The 20862-nt window shown below is 37.5% G+C and overlaps 2 protein-coding genes across 7 annotated transcripts in view; one reads left to right on the plus strand and one right to left on the minus strand.

Annotated features, from left to right (window-relative positions):
* PAN3 (poly(A) specific ribonuclease subunit PAN3) overlaps positions 1 to 15524 on the plus strand; it is an 85998-nt gene extending 70474 nt beyond the window's left edge. For 3 of the 6 annotated variants that reach the window (XM_033051101.2, XM_033051102.2, XM_033051105.2), the window contains 5 exons: positions 4781 to 4920; positions 5666 to 5795; positions 8681 to 8745; positions 9460 to 9598; positions 12584 to 15524. In XM_033051101.2, the coding sequence (XP_032906992.1) occupies positions 4781 to 4920; positions 5666 to 5795; positions 8681 to 8745; positions 9460 to 9598; positions 12584 to 12724 (615 nt within the window). In that variant the 3' untranslated portion in view covers positions 12725 to 15524. Of the gene's footprint in view, positions 1 to 4780; positions 4921 to 5665; positions 5796 to 8680; positions 8746 to 9459; positions 9599 to 10716 lie in introns of all 6 variants that reach the window. The other 3 variants (XR_004416970.2, XM_033051103.2, XM_033051104.2) reach the window with 3 other exon arrangements.
* A 2186-nt stretch (positions 15525 to 17710) lies between these two features.
* The window catches only part of FLT1 (fms related receptor tyrosine kinase 1), a 108448-nt gene continuing 105296 nt past the window's right edge, over positions 17711 to 20862 (minus strand). The window contains exon 30 of the mRNA XM_033051785.1: positions 17711 to 18864. Within this exon, the coding sequence (XP_032907676.1) occupies positions 18660 to 18864 (205 nt within the window). The 3' untranslated portion in view covers positions 17711 to 18659. The remainder of the gene's footprint in view (positions 18865 to 20862) is intronic.

The raw sequence follows: 20862 nt of genomic DNA on the forward strand, positions 1-20862 counted from the left end.
TTAAGTCTAAGTACTTCTCTATTTTAATTTCAGCTTTGGAAGGGATCCTCCTGAGGTATTATGACATTCAAGTAAAGAAAAGCATTTAAAATACTTGGAGATACAAATCTAAAAATACTTGCAGGTACACAAGTCAGTCAAAAGCTGACTTGCTTGATAATGCCTAGTTTTGTTTAGGGGGAATGGCTTTTTCATGTTTTATGCGTTGTTAGTATTCAAATTGTCTAGGTTGCACTGATAAACCAGGAAAGATGTACTCCTAAATACTTGGGAAGATCTAAACTGCAATTAGAAAATACATATGGCATTTTTGGTTGCTTTTTCTGTAAGGGCTTTCAGTGCCCATTTTCTTCCTTCAGAGGTGCCGGACTGAGTTCATTCCTTGAAGATTAGGAGTCATTTCTCATGCTGTACCTTTATTTGCCCTAGCCAGATGAAATTACAAAATAACAGCTGCTACTTGTCCTTTTTTTCCTTTCGATCTGTGACCCAGTTCCTGAATTCCCCTGGGACTTCCTGTGACTGTTAAAAATGTAGGTTATCTCTTGGTTTACTGCTCAGCTAATATGCATTTCCTTGTTGTCTTCAATGGAGAAAGGTATGTTTGTTAGGATTTGCCATTTTCTGGCTATTTCCCCTGGTTAATATAAAGAGAGAGATTTTGACCAAAACAATGAGTGGTTATATAAAAGGAATGCAATTGTTCTTTACAATCTGTGTTAAACACATTCATCTCTATGATCATTTAAAAGTTACACAAAGGCAACAGTAAGGGAAACTAAAAAGAAGTAAATGAAATATGAATGGCCATTTGCATTAAAAAACAGGGATTAAACCTGTATAAACTGCAGCACATGACTTCCTGCGCCCCGCCTTTAGTCCATAAGTCTTGTGTCAGTCAATTGCAAGGTACAGATGGGAACACTAAATGGTGATACAGGAAACAGTAAAAAGGTTTAATAAATATTTCTGTATTTGGAATAAAATGTGAGTCCTCCTTACAAAAATAAGAGAACGTAAATTTCACTGTTTTAACAAGGGTTATAAGGTTACTTTTACTTAAAGTAAATAGTTTCAATTTAGCAAACCAAAATAACTTTCTCATGCACCTCCCCAAATTTAAAGAAGCTAGTTTGAAGAGACATCTCAAGTAATATAGACTTTAAACAAAACCACCAAAATGTAGGAGCTTGGAGGTACTTCTAAAGACAGTTCCGGAACTTTTATCCTTTTAAGTGAATCCACAGAACTGCAATATGGATAAGCTGATATGACTCAAGCATAGAAGTGTATCAGGATAAAATAAAAGAAAAAGTAATGTTGGTTTCAAAGTATTTCTGGGAAATGGATCCTATTAAAAAAAAAGTTTTATTTGACTACCTTACATGTCTGGCTGGTAAAATCAAGTGTATAAAATGTTGAGTTATCTCTAAGGCCTTTGGCATAGTGGCGCGTATCTGTTTAAGATTAAAAAAAATTAAGAAAGGGTACCTATGCAATTAACACTTATTCACTTGACATGCTTGAAATTGTCTTGGTAACAGAGAGGTGTTAATGAATGGGGCTGTTTCTGAGTTTATCTCCTAGGGCTGCATTTTAGTGAATGCTATTTAATAGCTCTATCCATGAACTAAATGTTGATAACATCTTCACTTGCTAAGCTTTCAGGAGATAAAAAATTAAGCTGGTACAGGTTAGTTGTGAATTGAATTACTAATTAAATGGTTATTAATTGCATGCAAAGTGCATTTTTGAACAAATTTTTTGCCTGTGCTTAGAAGGTGTAAAGCTTTTCCTTGAAGTTAGGAATCAACATGAATTCATAGTCACTTTTGATAGTTACCATAGCAGAAGTCTTCTGTCAGATCTGTGGCAAAAGGAACTTGTGATCCATAGGAGCATGCAAACACAATAGGGAGTATAAACAAGGAAATCACTATCCATAATATTGATCTGTACATTGCACTAACAAGGCTACTACAGGAATGCAGCGTATATTTCTGTTGTTACTGCTGCAAGGAAGTCTACTAGTTCTTGTATGCCTTCTTTAACCTTTCTTTGCCTAGGAGCAAAAGGAGCTGAATCTGCTGATAATTTCAAAGGATAGGTTAGGACTTAATTGGCATATGTGGATTGCTTCCTTACAGAAAGAATGGTGTAAACCAGCTTCTGAGAAGTTATGTGCCCTGTCTGAATGGATATAGAGTTGGTCAGTGCATGGTAGTTTAGGTGCTTCTAAAACACTAATCTGACTCACAGAAATTCTCAACTTTATGGGATGTGATACTCTGATTCTGCAGTCACACAGGAAAAATATTGCCTTTGTGCTCTTGTAAAACATAAAGCATTGGGTATAGTGATAGCATTTTCTTTCGGGGTCACAGCTAACAGTGAGTAGTGAAGTGCCTCCAGAGAGCAGTTCAACTGGCTCAAAATCTGAATTGGCATACAGAATTACAGCTGTACCTTAAACTGATCAGTCTCTTGACTGAATGCTTGAAGTTCCTGAAATAAGTGGGATGAATCCAAGCCACTTTTGTGTCTAAAACAAGCTAATCATTGGCTGCAATTTGAAAACCGTGTGTTTGGGGCTGCATTGATGTGCAATATCCTTCCTGCCAGTTCTTCTGGTAGATGTAATTTACAAAACAAACAAAAATTTAAGATTGCAAGTCAAATGCTCAAAACTTCACAAAGCTTGAATTTAAAATTTCCCATTGATGTTAAATGTAAGACTTTCTCAACCATTTCTAAAATCTAATGCAATCTGTATTATGAAAGCACCTGTGCAAAGGAAGACAACATTTTCATAGGGTCTTGCCTGAAGTTGTACGTTTTCAGTGTTTCGGGGTTGTGTGATGTTGCAGAATTTATGTAGGATGTATTCTTATGAATGACTAAAAGTTGAAAGGTACAAAGTGTAAAGCAGAGTACTGCAGAAAGAAGTAAGACTGTGGTTAATACAAATGCATATTTCTTCCAAGTCTTTCTGGAGAAAAATAAATCACAATGAAAATGCCATTGTATTGGGTGACACACATTTCTAGATACTGCACCAGCAAAAATCCTGTTTCAAACCATAGCAGTGTTCTCTGCTGCTGAAATTGATTACTTGGTGGTAGAAGTGAGTTCACACCAAAAAGGGGGCTTATTGCTCTGATTAACTCCTCTTTACTTAAGGAAAAAGGAATGCTGATAGTCAAAAATTGGGTGTTGCGTGGGAAATAGCCTAGCAAATGCCAGTCCCACTTCCTTATCAATCACTCTGTCCTTCTGTCTCATTTTCCACATCCTGTTTCTGTCTTCATTAGCTACAAGAGTATGCTTTTTAACTTCTGACATATTATGTATCAATTTTCAAATTGTGCTGCTTAATCATACTTAATATAGGAACACCAGGAACATTCAGAGACCTGGAAAGTTTTGGTATTTTTCCTTGTCCCTCAGCCCATGGGAGATGTGGCTTCAGGGAAGGATCTGCTCAGCTACTGCAGCCAGAGGCAGCAAGTGTGGTTATGCCTTTGGGTGGAAGAGTTGTGAGGGGCTATGGCATGTTCACCATCACAGCACTTTTCTAAAGCTGCCAAATTCTAACCAGAACTTTTAATGCTCCCGGATTTTTTAGCCTTTCTTACAGAAATGACAGAAGGTGTATTCCTTGTATGACTGCATTCTCTACTAAATGGCTTGGCCTTGCTCTAGGCTATGGAACTGACATTCTCAATTACTAGTAGCTTTTATGTTTTCAGTTTGCAAAAATATCTTATTTTCTCAAAAAAAAGTCAACTCAAGAAAATTCTAATTTCGTATTTCTAGCTGACTGTTAAATTCACTCTGAGGCACGTATCCAGCATGGAAAGCTGCAGGTGTTTTTAAATTTGGTCAAGTTGAGTGCAACTGAAAGCCTTTCCCTGGAAAGAATCAGTTCAACTTTTCCAATGAATGTCATTGTTTGCTATCAAATTAGGCTCTTGCTTTTAGCAGTGGCCTTTAAAATCTGTTACAGCTCTTGAAAATAATTTCTCATGGCTGGCTATTAATACTAGCAGAATTTTCTGTTACAGCAAAACAGACTGTATCCAGCATTCATCTTTTAAGAGCAGTTCAGCTTTTAATGAAAGTGTACAGTAATGCAAAGGTTTCTTCATAACACGATACTGTTCTGTCTGTCAGACATACAGGCCTGTCTAGTTATTTTGCACAGTTCAGATCTTTTCATGCTGTCCATCAGAGATGAAAATATTTGAGCAATTTGTTAAAATGGTAATAACATGTGCTAGAATGTGGTGTGGATCCCAGTATGGAATTCACAGTGGATGGCTAGATTGAAAAGATATGAATGTAGAAAATGCTGGTTTCAGTTTAACAAATAATGCTTTTATTTCTACGTCTCGTATTGAGAAGACTTGCTCGTTTTGCCACCAACTCCTTGACTTGTCAGGATTGAGCAGGTGGGTGGTTCAGAGAACCTCATTACAGAGCTTCTGCTCACTACACAGTTCTCTCTGGTACTGTCCTTAAACTAAAAATAGGTAAAGTTTAATCATTCAAAGATAAATATAATACTTAAAAACTGCTAGGTGTCAGGACAGATTTTCCTCTGTACATTTTAGCAACTGTAACTTGAACAACCATATTGAACTATGATTTGAATAGTACTTACTTTAGTTGCTCTAATTCTTCTAAGGTTATTGAGGAACTGTCTCTCTTTAACACCATCTAGTATCATAGGTAATATTTAACTATACTAAGAATTTTACCTGTGTGTTTTCCCTATTAGCAAGCAGATCTGATCTCCCTGGGGAAAGTTGTGTTGGCTTTGGCTTGCAATTCTTTATCAGGAATTCAGAGAGAGAATTTGCAGAAAGCAATGGAACTGGTGACAATCAACTATTCCTCTGATCTGAAGAATCTGATTTTGTAAGTTTGTTTAATAAATCTTTTAAAGGAATTTGCAGCACTTCATGTATACAAATGCAGATATCAAATGGTATTTTTAAATGCAAGTAAGATTGCAGGTAAATCTTCTGTTGTTAGGTTGTCTGCATGGTCGGCGCACTGGGAAACATTGATATAATTTTTTTTTATAATGCTGGTAAAGCTCTTAATAAGAATTAGGAATGTAGACAAAACAAGAATTTTAGGTTGTCTTCAATACTGGGCTTTAATAGCAGTATGCTAGTTTTATCTTATGGTTTCAGAAGGTTCTGAGAAATAGGCACGTTGACTTTTTGGCCAAAAGGTTGAGTGCTAGTGTTTTCTGGCTGCATATTCTTTTTGTGTCGTTTCAGTATAGTCAGCCTTTTTCCCCTTGCAGCCTGAGTGGGAAAAGTAGAAGTCTTTCCTCCTTTCCTCATTTGAAAAAAACAATTGTGTTACAGTCTGAATCTGCATCCTTCTCTCTTTTTGTGCATGTTCTTGCTGTTTGAATGGGGTGAACTGCAGCCCATTTCATGAAAGTATATTGCTGTCTTGTTTAAATAACTGACTTGATGTATATGTGCAAGTTAACTGTTTACTCTGATAGTATCTTCTTTTAAGAGGCATAACAATTGTGAACTTTGTGTATTAAATACAGAAAGTCAAATACTTATAAAATCATAATGGAATATAATGTCTGGCGTTTGCAGAAAGTAATCTTGTGATGATTGGGTTTTTTTGGCAGGTATTTGCTGACTGACCAAAACAGGCTTCGCAGTGTGAACGATATCATGCCTATGATTGGTGCACGATTCTATACTCAGTTGGATGCTGCTCAGATGCGAAATGATGTTATAGAAGAAGACCTAGCAAAGGTAAATTGTGTAGTAATTCCTACAGAAAGACCTGTAGTCGGTGTTCCTAGAGCTGAACCTTAAAAGGGAATGTTTTCTACTGCTTTCTGTTGGCTTTTTTTCCCTTCTGTTTATTAACCTAAGTAATCTGGCTGAAGGCTTGACTTCTCCAAACTCAGGCTTTTGAAAGCTCCAAAGCTGTCTCAGCTGTGTTTTAATTGAAGTACCCTCTTCGTTTCCAACTGGTAGTCTTGGGGAAATTAAGTTCTTCATAGCATGGTTAAAATAGCATTCTGAGTAGACAAGGCCATGTATGTAATGTAATTCATGACCTGCATCATGTAGATCATGTAATTTGTGCTGAAGGTTATACAGCAGTGTATATACAGTCCCTTAAATTTTTAGGTTTGGATTTTGGTGTCCCTTCTCTCATATCTTGTCCTTTCTGAATCAATTCTAATTCATGGAGATACTGTGTTCAGCTTTCCTTGAAGCCTGCACTCTTGCTGTGGGGGTCTGTGGTGTTCAGTCATGTGCTAGCTATAAAGGAAATATGTACTATGTTTCAAGTCAGGCTGTTCAACAGGAAGGAGTGTCTTAGTCAGAAGGGATTGACAGCAGGATTTCTATCTCAGTTCCAGGACTGAGATACATTACAGAATGCTTTCATGGCCCTGAAAATGTGTGGGATAGGGTATCACACAAAATTTAATCAAGTCCTGTGATTCCACTGTATTATAACCGCTCACTGAGAACTTTTTAAGAGACAGTAGGCATGTGTTTAGGATTCTGATGGACTTGGTTCTCTTGATTTCTCCAGTATTGTCCTGTTGGAGAATGGTTTTCCCCTCCTTGATGACAGATGCTGAAATCTATCAGAAGCAAGGAGCCGTAGAAGAGCCAGGCAGTATCTGTATGCCTCTAGATGCTGGGTACCCACTTGATCAGAATCAACTACTAATCCTTCTCCAGAGGTGTTTAACATCATTTGTTCTTAAGGTGGCCTATGTACCTGCACAAAGCTGGACAAATGGACTCTTTCCCATAGCAAAGATGGAGATTTCCCTGTTACCAGCGTCAAGATTTCTGTATTTTTAGTCAGCTTGTTTGAGCAGTTGCTTATCACTGGCAGGTGGACAAAGCTACTACAAATGCAAGTTGTTGCTTAGCCCCCAGTTTGGCAATAGCTGTTTACCTGACAGTGATAAATACCACTTCTTAATTAGCTGTCATGCTGGAACTTGTTTGTACTATGACACCCCCTCCATTAACATCAAAGCTTACAGTATCCCTTAAGTCTGCCCTGGTACCCTCTGTTCATTTTTGTCCCAAAGCAAATGCTTTGGAGGGCGTATTAGAAAAAACTAGCATGTGTGATTTTTTTTTTCTCATATTTTCCAACTATGCAGTCATCTGTAGCTTGGGGACTTCTGATGCTGGGAGTGGTTTGTATGTAGTTAGTATCTTAACACTCACTTTTCATGGAGCAGTAACCCTATTATGCTATTCCTTTCCTTCCTCACTTTTGCATTCATCATATTGATTAATAGCACCCAATGCCCATTTATCCAAGCCCTGTGGAGAGTATCTCCCTCCTTACAGACTAGTAAGCCTGCAGAGAGGCCACCTGAAGACTTAGTGCCTGTGTTGTTGCTCAGCTATATCACCATTGACTGGTAGTCTGCATGGCAGTGAACTTTAGACAGATGTAATTTTGGCTTTTGAGTATTTGACCACATACCAAAAATAAATTTGGAGGTTAGACCAAATAGTAGACCTTGGCCAGCTGGACAGGGTTGATTTTTCCATGTCAGTCTCTTTAAATGTGGCTACTGCTGTGGTACAAGCTGTTCTCCTGTGTGTTTTTAGACTGTTAATAGAAATCTACAACCCATTGGTTGTCAAAGATCAGGCTGTTATCACCTTGACCTACTTTATTTACCCAGCTGTGCACCATAATCTATTCCAGACTGAATTAATTTGAAATCAATATGATCATGCATGAAATTAGATGCATTTTAGCATGAATATTGTAGTCCTGAGCCATTGGAGAATGTGAATAACATCAGAGAGGATCTTTCCCTGACAGTGTAAACTTTCATTTATACTTTCATTTATACTTTCATTTATTTAATCTAAGCTGGGATGTTATTTTTTTTACTGCATCCAAAGCGGTGTGGAAAAACATATGAAATCAACTTTCAGTTGCATGTTTATTAAGCATCTGTAATTCTGATGTTCTACCTTTGTGTGACCTCATGGTCATTGCTTTATTTCTATAATTTATGGACTCAGCATTTATACTCTTTGAAGACTTAGATTCTAACTGCTTTGAAAAAACTTGTTTCACAATAATTTCTGCAATCAATTTTTATTTGAGTATTTGTCTGATTATATTGTTGCTAAATATTTGCTAATAATGGCCTACAAAGCATTTCTGAAAAACAAATGTGGTAGATTGTTTCTTCTCATCTTTACCTGAAATAAGGTGATGTACTGCATACTTCTGTGTACCTTGGTAACTGTGTAGGTGTGCATATATATTAAAAAAACATTCTTCTTGTTTAACATACTGTATTTTAGCATACTTGTGAGTATAGGCTGGTAAGAGTTTAGACTTACATTTCCACAAAGAAATAGATTACCTGGTCCAGTTCCTGCTGCAACAGAAAGGTGTCATTAGTTGCTGAATGTTCACATTATAATTTGAAGTGCTAAAATGAGCATTGGACTACTGATACATAATACAATGCATTCGATCTGTCTCTGAAAAAATTATACCCTCTTCTTTGAATAAATCTTTGTAATTTATAGTGTGTCATTGGCATTATTACCATGTATCTTTTGCAAGTAAATGTCTTAATTTTGTTTCAGAGACTCTTAATAACCTTTTTCTTGTTTTCTAGGAGGTGCAAAATGGAAGGTTGTTTAGGCTTCTAGCAAAATTGGGAACAATCAATGAGAGGCCAGAGTAAGAAATACTTGTTTTTGTGGCTTAAAGTATGTAAAACGCAGTTTGCAGTGCACTTTCTTCCTTCGTAAATTTAAGCTAAATATTTTCCCCCACATTTGGCCCAGGAGAAATGAGTATTTAAGAAGCCTTGAGAAAAACTAAATAAGCAACTTTGACCAAAACTTAAAGTAGACAGGAGAAGACTGCAAGTAGATATGCCAGAGTTGGCTTCATTGTATTTAGTATGGTTTCTCTTAGCAGACTCTTGTGAGTGGCAGTAGTTTTGGAGGAAATCCATAGCTTGCTTTACCTGAAACAAAGGATGTAGATACTGGCTTAAACTAGTGAGTTTTCAGCTTGTTTTTTTAATTGATTAACTACATCAAAATGAAGTGTTCATTGTCTCTTTTCCATCCTTTTGCATAGAGTCATGTTTATAATGCAGATTTCTGCATGGGTTTTCCACAGTAAATTTGCTGCAGATAATTTTTGCTTTCTTCCATTATTTTTCTGTGGCTATTGGAAGGTATTAGCTTTAGGTGTTCAAGCTGCTGAGAGTTTTTGTGTGTATTATCTTCTGTTTGTGGTGCGGGGACTGATGTAATTGCAGTTATAGCAGGTAGATTCGCTGTGCAATGAGACTGCTCAGCTGAGATTGAAGTGTCATTTATATGTGTGGGGTTTGATTTTTCTTACTGAGCTTTAATATGAATCTTTGTTTTACACTAACAGGTTTCAGAAGGACCCAACGTGGTCAGAAACTGGAGACAGGTATTTACTAAAGCTCTTTCGAGACCACCTTTTCCATCAGGTGACAGAAGCGGGTACTCCTTGGATTGACCTCAGTCACATTATCTCATGTCTTAACAAGGTACACTGTACTTCAGTTAGCTTTTAAACATTTGTTTGGGTTAGCTTTAAGAGATATTCCACTGCAAAGCAAGTTGGTATTGGATGGTTAATGGCATTGGTTTAGCTGGTGGTTATTTTCCCCATTTTGCATTAAAACCATATATTCATGAAGCTAATATTCCAACATCTATGGATATTTTAAATAAAATTAGTACATGAATATTAAAAAAATTGTTAATATAGTGTGAGATACAGTATTAACTTTTCATCCTAGAATGCATTGATTACTGTGGATAAGCAATGCTGGTCCCTTTATGCTACTCTGGTCTTTCAACACAGCATAAAGGATCCATAATACTCCTTTAACTGGGGGAGGTTTCTTCTGATAGTTATCACAAAGGATTGTCATAAGGCAAGATCCATTCCTAAACTGTGCTGACTTAAGTAGGAGACAGGAGGGAAACTGCAACAGAAGTTTGTGCAAAATCCTTGCCATCTAGAACAGTGCTGGAAAATTTCTGTGACTTAAAATGTTAAGTCCACTTCTATAATAACTTCCCTAGCCTCTCCAGCCCTTTGTTTTCCAAGGTTGACTTAACAAAGCTATTTGCAGTTTTCTAAGAGCTGCACCACTAGCAGAATTTTATCTGAGCACTCTCGTGATTAATAGAAGGAAATGTGTGAGAGACTACAAGATCTTCAGTAGATGAAGAACTTGTCTTGCTTCATAAATTGAAAAGTATGTGAGCTGATTATTTTTTCATTAGTAGATCAGCTTTCAACTTATTTTATATTGTTTTGCCAAATTTCGGTAATTCATGAGAAACTAAGATGCTGCAATTTTTTTTGTTGTTTTTGTAGCTACTTGGTAATTTCACTTGCTCTATAGGGAATGGTGATGCAGACACTGACAATACACAGTTTTAGTGCCCAATATTTTCTTTTCTAGGACTAGGATAGCCAACTTTCTTCTTCGAAAAACGTGGAATATGTTCAGATCATTTGATGTGTAATAACTGTACAGTTAAATCTTTTTCTAAAATTGTCAGGGTTTCTAACCTCCTATTAGACCACTGCTGTTCATTTTTTAACCTCCTTTTTATCTTTCTGGTTGGTGTCTGTAATCACTTTAAAAAGGACATTAAAGGGATTGAGGCTAAATCAAAAAGAAAGCATGTTGACATTCAAGTAGGCATTGAAATGCCATCATGATTTGAAAGCAGTGACTCATACAGTACTGTAGCAAGAGGGGACAGTCCAGAATTCATAGGTCAGGTAAGAGACAATGTCAAAGAATGCCTTGTTCTATAAATGTTCATGGCTTACCTTTTTAAACAGAGGCTCTTCTCTTCTGTGGTTGTGGGCTCAGCACACAAAAAATGTAAGGCTAACAGAACTCTGCTTTGGAAATACACTCTAAAAAGCACTTCAGAAACCATAGAAGTACTAGTAGAAGTTATATGGACTTTACTGGTACTTACCAAAAGTATTCCTTTTGAATGAAAGCTGTGCTTTTGCTAAAAAAAAACCGAAAAATCACCAACAAACCTTCCTTTTCAATGTGGTGTTTTGAGCCATCTTTTTAGCTGAGAATACTGATTTATGCCTCCACAGGAGGAGAGAAAGAAAACAATAAATATTGATGTTTGTGGTTAGCAGTGTGGCTTTCTCCATACAGATATTCCATGTCCTACATTAATTAAGAGAAGTCATTGATTTGTTGTATGATGCTAATGGGAATGAACAGTGGACAGTATTTCACACACACCTTAATAGTGTTAATATTTTGTAATGGATGTTGAAGGACACCGGTGGGTTTATCCTACTCTACAAAAATTAGAAGCAAATTTGTTTTTTCCTTCTGAAACCATGCACAAAAGAGCAGCTTTAAACTGTGGCGTCCCAGCTTTTAAGGTTATGCTCAAAACGTTATTTTAGAAGAGAAATGCAAGAAATTTCTAAGTTGCTCTGTTGCTTCAGACAGCAGCTCATGAAACATCTGTGTGACAAATTTAATTTTCTATTCAGTACAACAATATAATATATATTTAAACCTGCTGGGGTTGTATTTCCAAAGAATGGATTGGTAGTGTCCTATCTCACTTGTCTCTGCCCCGCCTTTTGTATTGGAATAAGAAAGACTGTGGTGGAACTATCAATGTATTGACTAAAACAAAACAACAAAAGTTCTGCATAATAAGAGAGTCTGATAGTTCTCTATTGATGAACATTTCTTGCAAAGTGAGAAGAACATAAGAAACAGTGATGTGATGGGCTTTGGCATGTAAAGCGGGATATTCCTCTGTTAGAAATTAGGATCTAATGGTGTATAAAAATGAAGTACATATTGAATTTGAGAAGTCAGAACAAATGATGAAAAGAAATGTGGAACAAGTTTTGATCTTTAACCCCAAATTATCAATTTGGTTATGGATTATACCAAAGTAATTTTTTCTTTCTGAGGGATGAAATTTACCAGAAACTTAGGAACTATAGGAACTAGTTTGTTTCCAGTACTGCCAAAAATGTGAGGTTTGGGTTTCTACCAGTTTTCAGGCTGCCTGGGGCTTATCCACCCATTATGTCATTTGAGAATGGACAAAAAGTAAATTGCCTACCCTGTGTTTAGGCTTGTGGATCATATGTGCAAATGTAATGTCAAATTCAGTTTTGTTCTTCAGGAAGTACGTGAAAACTTTGCCAGGCTTGCTACACAGGGAAGTATAGCATTGCAGAATTATTAGCTTTGTGGAAAGGGAAGGAAATAATGGTAATCTAGTCCTAAGGTCTGGAATGTCTGTCAGGTTAAGACGAAAATGTCTCGATTTTTTGGCAAGGACTTTGTTGTGGTGCGATTCAGATCCTTCCTTTGTGTCCTGTTAGCAGATTTGAACTGCACCATAACAATGTACTTGCCAATAAATTGATTGCTTTTATTGTTGGGGAAATGTTTTGCCATTTCTTTCACACTTCTTTTATTTTATCTTTTGCATTCTTGTTACAGTTAGATGCTGGTGTGCCAGAAAAAATAAGCCTCATTTCCAGAGATGAGAAGAGTGTACTTGTGGTAACTTACAGCGATTTAAAACGCTGCTTTGAAAATACTTTTCAAGAACTGATTGCAGCCGCAAATGGTCAGTTGTAGTATTTGCTGAAAGCATGCAGGACATTGCTGAGGAACTTAACCTATAGCAAATTGCACTACAGCTGAATTGTTGTTGTCATCTCATTTCACATTTGGGAAACAAACAGGAGATGAGCAAAGCTGCTTGCACTTCAGTCAGGTACACTGTTACTTGAAGGGAAGAATGTTTCACTTATCCTAGAGCTAAGGCTGCCATTGGAGGCTTTATCTGTGAAGAATTTATTTTAGATTAAGGAACACATCAGGTGCATGATGTTCCTACTTTTATTTTTTCCACTTGTATATGCACTAATTTTAATTTTTTAAGACTTTTCTGATCTCTGAAGTTTTGCCACATTGTATACTTAAGGGAAACTCTTTGCAAGGACATTTCTGGGATACATTTTTGTCACTGAGGATATAGCAAAATTTATTCATTTTTGATATTATTTGCACCCAGAATAGCATAAAGGACCAGGTAAATAATTTAATAGAAATTGTCTTCTATTAATGACCGTTTAGTTCGTAACCTCTGTAAAAGTGTGTTGTATGCAAGCTCTGTATGCCACCCACTGTTAGATCAAAGAAATGTGAGAAGAAACAACTTTTTAAAACCAGTCAAGTGAAGTATTGGTGAATTGACCAAAAAGGAAAGAAAGTCCCCTGTCATTTGATTTAAAGTTTGTCTAAGCGAAGTGACGAAAACAGCATAACGGGAAACATCTTTAATTTAAGGAGCATATCAAACGTGCTCTAAACACAACCAGCGCCTTTTAAAAACTGTTTGTACATTTTCCTGGTAGTCAGAAGCATTTACATTTATGCAATTTTTTTAATAGATTTTTTTTTAAAGAAATTGTTTAAATGCCTGAAGTTTCAGGAGTGTATTACTTTAGGTTATTTACAGTATAATTTTTGTATAAAGTTCTGTTCTTTGAACCACAGCTTTATTATGGTACGCTACACTGGATACAGATACAAAGACACTGTTAAAAGAAGATTAACTAAACACAGCAGTTGTCTGGCATCAAGAGCTTTTCAAGTTTTACGGCCTGAATCTGGAGGGATAATGATCTGCTGTGCCTTTGCAGTCACTGCTTAGCCCAAAGTAATATTACTTTTGCTAATACTCAACACATGAATATTCCTGAAGTAATTCAATCTCAAAAGTCTGGAATTTTGCTCCTCAATTACCTTTCTAATTTTTGGACATGCAGTTGTCTCCAAACTTGGGTATTCACGGGATTTCTAGCTAAACACCTACACTTTGATACTGAAGACTGCCAAATATGTAGGAATTTCCTTTCTTAAAGCAGTAGTGAAGACTGTATCTATCCTTTCCCAGCACTGAATGTTTTAATAGCACTGGGTGCTCACCATGAAGAAAATGTGGAAACTCAAAAGGTCAGGACAGACTCTAAGCACTTGCAACTGATGTTACTGACATCAATTTTAATAATTCTCAATATTTGTAGTTTTCAGAGAAGTTTTTAATATTTCTCTGTCCACTTTTATAAGCTTTAAAATGATTCTCCGCCGTGAGACTTGCATCAAGAAAAAAGCAACTCTCTTCACATCGAAAGCTTTGAAGACTAGGGACATGCTTTACACATTTTAGAAAATGTGGTTGAATCCACATTAAGTAGCATCAGTTGTTGAGTTTAAAAATCAATTATTGTTGCAATTTTAAAAGGAACATAATGTTTAATATTCAAACGATAACAGTTGCCAGAATGTTCTTTTTAATATAAAAGGAACAGGAACTTTGAAAAGTGAACATGCAGAACAGTCTTTTATCATTAGCTCATGTATTTGAGGAAGAGCAGCTGTCTTTTCTATGTTTTTTGACAAATCATATTGTAATTCTTTTGTACAAAAAAAGAAGTACTTGTATTCTAGAAGAAATATGGAATGCTTAATTTATAAGCGGGCTGAGGTTTTTTCCAGTATTGTTTTCTTTGAAAATGAAAGGGGATCATCTGTTCAGTTGTGGGGTTTGGGAACCTTTGAAAATTTAATTTGTGGACCAATATTTTGTGGAAGTGTAAGGCAGGGGTAAAATAGGGCTTGAATTCTCATCCTTTTTAGACCAGCACACCCTCTGCAAGACATGTCTAAATTGCAAACCTGTGTGTATTTGCATAATGTCAGTTTGCTTCAGCCCCTAGTAACCTCAGGACTTGGTTTAAAAATAAAAAGATAGACAGCTAATAAGTTTTCTTACATAATGTCAGCCAGAAAATATTTGATGTCAGGTAATACATAAAATTGAAAAAAAGTTGAGCTTTGTTTTCTATTTATTTTATTTGGTCTGTATTTGGGAATGATTTGAACAGTCTGAAGTTCACCTTGGGTGTTTTTTTGGGGAGAGCCCTTCTACCCCATTTTAATTCCATTTAGAAGGTTGTCCTAAAGTTGTAGTTTGATCCATTCATAGGAAGAACTGTGTATCTGTATTTAAAAGAAGAGTCACCAGGATGTGCCCTCCCAGATGGGAAATTTATTTCTGACCTTCCTATTTTTTACAGCTAAAAGCACAGAAGGGACAACCTTTGAAATCATCTGATGTTGGTCATTTTAATTTTTGTACCTGTTTTAAATTCTGTTGCTGTATTTACTATATTGTAAATATTTTGTTGAGGGTACCTATGTGTTTTTGATTTGCCCTTGTTTCAGTAATTCAGGTGTCAACTGCTTCCCCTAAAAAGCACCAGTATGTTAAGTTCTAATGTCATGATCCCAGTATGTGTTACTCATCTTTAATCCTGTTTTCATTGTTCATGTGTACAGCAGTATTTTTAATAAAGAATACCAGAAGTAATGTGGCCTTATTTTGACAATGTGAAGTTCTGAAGTTGGATCCAGGGCTTTTCAACTTTGGTGCCAGAATTTTATTTCATTCTGTCTCGTAATTCTTTTATATTCATTCTGTCTGCAATGCAGGGTTTAAACTAGCAGGAGTCACAAATTGTGTTTAGTACTTGCCAGTTAGAGTGTGTCAGAGTGTGTCCCAAAACTGAGAGCTGTTGTTCACTAGAATTGTATTAATGCATATTTCCATAACTCCCAAGTCAAATCCCATCTGCTTCAGTTTGATCAAGTCTGCTTTACCTGATAAGCCCTGCTTTTGAAAACTCTGCTCAATTACTCTTACTTCCATGTTTTTTGAGCTTTTTTTGCTCAGTAACAAAGTGTATTAATTTCTCTGAGAATTTGAACATGGAGTCGTGATAACTTCATTTCACAGAATTCCTTTTCTATATTTTTAACCAGTAAAGGTTAGATGATTTGCTGGTGGGATAAAATCTACTATAGCCATCCAATGCTCACGATGCTTGTGGAAGAGGTAATTTTGTGTAATATGTTGTGAATTGTCAATAGTGCCTGCACATATTTAACATGGAGTTATTATCTCTGAAATTGCAGTGTTTTAGGAATGTTATTAGATAACCTGCAATAAGTTTGATTGATGCACATATCCAGTCTCCAGTTTCCTCCTTAGTAATGTGCAGCAACAGCTACACAATTCCTGTGGCAGTTGATGGATTCCATGGTGTTCTACTTTCCTAGAGGAAGTTTCATCTGCACTTCTTCGAGCACCTGGAGAGCCCCTCAGGTGATGAAATGCTGTTTAGCAGGAAAGCACTTGATTGAACATCTCTGTGGAGGCAGCATCCCTAGCTTCAGATGGATGGAATGGGGGTGAAGTGGGGGTTCTCTGAAGAAGAGAGAACTCAGGCCTAAGGTACTGCCTGCTGTCACAGTAGCTTCAGAACAGGCTTTGCTGGGGACACCTTAGCACTGTTTGGTGTCTTTTTGTCTGGTGTGCATCTTCTAGCTGCTGAAGGAACCAGGAATGGTGGGTGGTTGGGTGGAAGTTTGTCCATGTGCTGCTTTGTCTTATCCCACCATGAAACCTTGCCTCTCCCAGAGGCTGAGCTGAATTTTTGTCTCTAGACAGCAATAAGCACTTCCTAAATATGCTAAACCTAGGGGCTGTCACCCACATAAGGAGCAGTGATTGATGTCTGTCACTATGTTTCTTTGCTGGGTGAGAAGTGTGCCTTCTGTGTAATTATCCCATGTTCTCCTTTGCTCACAAAATCAACCTGTGGGATGGATGTGTGCCAGATGTTTGCGCTGCCCAGTGCTGACTTGTGTGCCACAGCAGTCTTTGACACTGGCAGAACTCTGATTTTTTGTCAAAAGCAAACTTTATTATATGAATTTAGCAGTCAAATACATTATAAAAAGACAGAAAATGCAAGACAAAATAGGAGTTATTCACATCTGAAAACACTCGGGGGTTCATATAAAAGTAATCTTTGTAGTCCAATTTTCTTAAATACTTATGCACAAAAGCATATTTATATATTTACACTGTGCAAACACATCCTTTGAGATGCATCATCCTGTAGCTATTGTTGTTAAATTCCAGTAACAAAACAGTTCTGAAACTTTTGTTTTGGTCAAGGTCAAATGTACTTTACCAGCAAGAGACAGTGCAATAGATACTTAAAACTGATGATCTCTTGTGCAGAGAGACTTAGCTTAGAAGTAGTGGTATATATTTATTTTGCTTGAATATCAAAGATAGATTTATTTGTAAATATGCAAAAGGTCATTTGCCTTAAAGTCTGTTAGTGGATTACATTCACAGCTCTTCAGCTGAATTCTGAGAAATCAAGAGATCATGTAACATGTAGCATCTGAGTTAATACATATTTTAGTGGACCACAAGAAGCTGGCATTGGGCTGTAATTGATTTGGCATATATCGGTGCTACTGTGTTTAATGCCCAACTCTCATTTTAATACTGCATTCAAAGGTGAAAGGGAACAGGTGCATCCTAATGCTTCTCAAGCAAAGAACACTCAAAACCTTTCTGAGATGCTATACACAAGTCTACTGCAAATGAATGATACATTTTTATTCCTGTATATACTGGTAACAACATGGAAATTTAGGTGTCTTCATAGAAAAGCTGCCCTAACTTTACAGATTGTCTTGTAATTTCTAACTAATCTCTTCAACCTCTCTAGTGAGCAATTAAAGTATGTGCAGTCTAGTAGCCATCCTGTCTTTTCAGACAGATTCCCATCAATAAAATATAATCAGTGCAGTTTTAGGAGGTCCATGAGGTTTTGTGGACAGAGCTTGGCTTTAATCTATCTACCTTGTGGTTTGGTTCCAGTGTGTGCGTGTTGGCCTACTGACAAAGTGCAAAGTTTCGATATTTACTTGATTTCAGCAGGATTGTCCAAACTGAATTGATACGTATTCCCTGTTGTTACAGCCCTGGATCTGGTCTTAGTTCTCCTCTATCCATGCCAGTTGTGTTTAGCAGCACATTTTAAATTCTTGCCTTGCAAGGCTCCCTACTGTGTCCGCCATCTGGAGCAGTAAGATCCACATAATGCCCCATCCCCAATTAGCTTATTCAGCTTCCCCAGAGCATCAGCCTTCCCACAGATTTCTCAAAGTAATTTTCATTAAAAATACAGTGTGTGGTCTGTTTCTAGTTTCTGTCTTCTTGAAGGCTCCTTTATTTTCCAGCACAACACATACCCCAGCAAGAGGATGTAAATACCTCAGTGCCTGGTGCAGATTCCCAGCTCTCTAGGGCTCCTAGCTGCCTCTCCCACTCAGGGCAGAAGTGACCCAAGTCTGAGCAGAGGCTGTAATAATGGCCTTCCAGATTTTCCTGGATACTGAAGCACTTGGCATTTTTAGCAGAAGCTATTGGTGTGGAACATTTGGGAAAGTCAAGGTTTGAGCAATAATATTTTGCTGTATTTTGAATATGTGTTCTGCAGTCTCTAGAAAAGCAGATCACTGGGATTAAGCCAGTGCTAACTTTCTGAATTTTATGATAATAAAAATAATTTTGGTCAGAGTTTTGTAACTGACAGTGTTTCTTAAGAACCTACATGTTTAGATTTAAAACTAGAAATGCTTAAACTGGTGGCTGAGAATAATGGACAACAGAATTGTAGTCAGGAGGAGGAGAACGGCTGGCATTCATTTTCTCCAGCATCGCATACCCACAGGTGTATCTTCGCTTGGAGTCACTGAGCTGGTCACAGCTGAAACTGCAGAAGCTTCTTGGCTTGGCTATTCCAGAAAGCACTGACTCCTTGCTCCTGCTGGCACCTTTAACGCTGTAATAGAGCAGTGTCAGTGTGAGCTTTCTTGACATATAAAGGTTGTTGTTTTAGTGACTTAAGCAAAGCCAGGTCACAAGCTTATTCTCACATGGTGGGAAGGGCGTTGATGGAGATGGGCTCGTTCAATGGGAGTGCAGAGCAGAGGAATGAAGCGAGCCCTCCTCTGTTCCTGTGATGAGTCTGCTTTAGAGCAGAGCGCTGTGAGTGAACATCACTGTTAAGGGTGTTTGTGCATTGTATCAGTCTTGCTGCATGGGGGGGAGTACTTGGCCGCTCAGCCTAAACTCCAATTGCTCGTTTGTGGCGAGTGCTGGGCAGTGAAACTTTATTGTAGGGTGGAGTTGTGGGGAGTGTCTGCCAGCTCTGATGCTGAGACAGTGTATCCCCACATCCAGATGTTTCTTCCTAAGGGAGCAGGGTTTTTTGAGCAGGAGTGAAATGATGAAAGGTCTCAAGCCTTGAGGCAGAAGTAGAGCGCTACTGGTGTAGGTGTTCCCAAAGCCTAATGCTGGGATGAATTTCTAATATAAATAACTGATGTTTGTGAGGAAGGGCAAGAGGTCTGGCTATCTTCTCTTTTATGGCTTCTTTTGGCAGCTGCCATGAACTGCTAGTTTGAATTAGAATTTTCCTGTCCCATAAAAGGACCAGTTATCCTGTAGGCTACCTTTTATGGGATACCCTTTACAAAGGAGGGTTTAATGTCTTCTCAGCAAAGCCACTTTTAAAGGCACTGTTTCCCTTATGGCACTTTCTCACCCATATTCAGAGATCACAGTGCTTAAGAGGGCTCTTTCAATAATGAAGAAAATTAGGACGAAGAGAATTTTCACACCATTGAACATGGATACCAAAGATTTATCTGTAGACAAAGGACAAGCCAGAGCATTTTTCCATCACTGTTTACATGTGAAATCCTAAAGTAAACATGTTGGACCACAGTGTCTAAAATTAGATTTCCTCCCCTGTGTTTTATAAGTTCATGGACAATCCGCTCCTCTCCATTTATAAGATCAGAAACGTTGGCAGCCCTCATCTTGAATTCCAGAGAAGACAATCAGAGCATCTGTTGAGGCCTGCAAAGGCCAGGGTTTTACTTTTCATTTTACTTTGCACTGTTAGGTCTTTAAGTCAAACTACAGAAATAGTAACACAGGACCACTTGTGATTACAAGTTCCTCTTAGATGCCAGTTTCTCAAATTCTTAACTCACAAGTCTGTGTGGTTTTTTTAAGGAGTGTGGTCTCTGTCTTCTGTCCTACTGTAGGAAATTGGAAGGTCTCCCTAAGATCACCACATTACATTTCTTAGTTGATGAATGGAGTTCATGCAGAGGAGCCCTTGTGATGAGGGTTGCAGATGCATCACATAGTTGGCAGATGCAGAAGTAATTGCCTTGGGATAAATTCCATCACTATGACAAGGTTCGTCATAGTCATAGTGAACTTTTTGTGATGGGTTTAAAGAGAAATGCCTCTGTGACTTACATTGTAATTATGAGTCTTTGAGAGCTCACAGAAGTGGATTGTGCATGACAAGTTATGGGCCTAAAAACTGTCATGCTTTGATCCTTTCATCATCATCAGGCTTTTGCATCCTGAGATTTTTCTTGTGAGCTGGACTTGGCTTCTGCTTTAATAAACCTTTATACTGGTAGAGAGAGCTGCATCTGTTAATTTTATCTGGAGTGCAGTGCTGTACCTGGGTGTGCATTCTCACAAAAAAACTTTGAGGGAGCTCAAGGGGTTTTGGCATCTGTAGTCAGGCTTCATTTTGAGTCTGAGTTTACAGTCAGTAAAGGCTTCTCTAGCTGTGGACTATCTTCTTGCCAATCTAGGAATGTAATTTGGGAATTGTGTTTAGTTGGTCTTTAATTGGGATTGTTTGTTGGAGGAAATGGCTGCTGCTTTCTTGCCATGTTCAGGACTAGAGTGAGGTTAGAGGCTGGCTGCAGCTCTTGAGATGCTTTTTCCAGCTCACAGGAGGTGGAAT

The sequence above is a fragment of the Catharus ustulatus genome, chromosome 2 (genome assembly GCF_009819885.2).
Source record: "Catharus ustulatus isolate bCatUst1 chromosome 2, bCatUst1.pri.v2, whole genome shotgun sequence".
Lineage (NCBI taxonomy): Eukaryota > Metazoa > Chordata > Aves > Passeriformes > Turdidae > Catharus > Catharus ustulatus.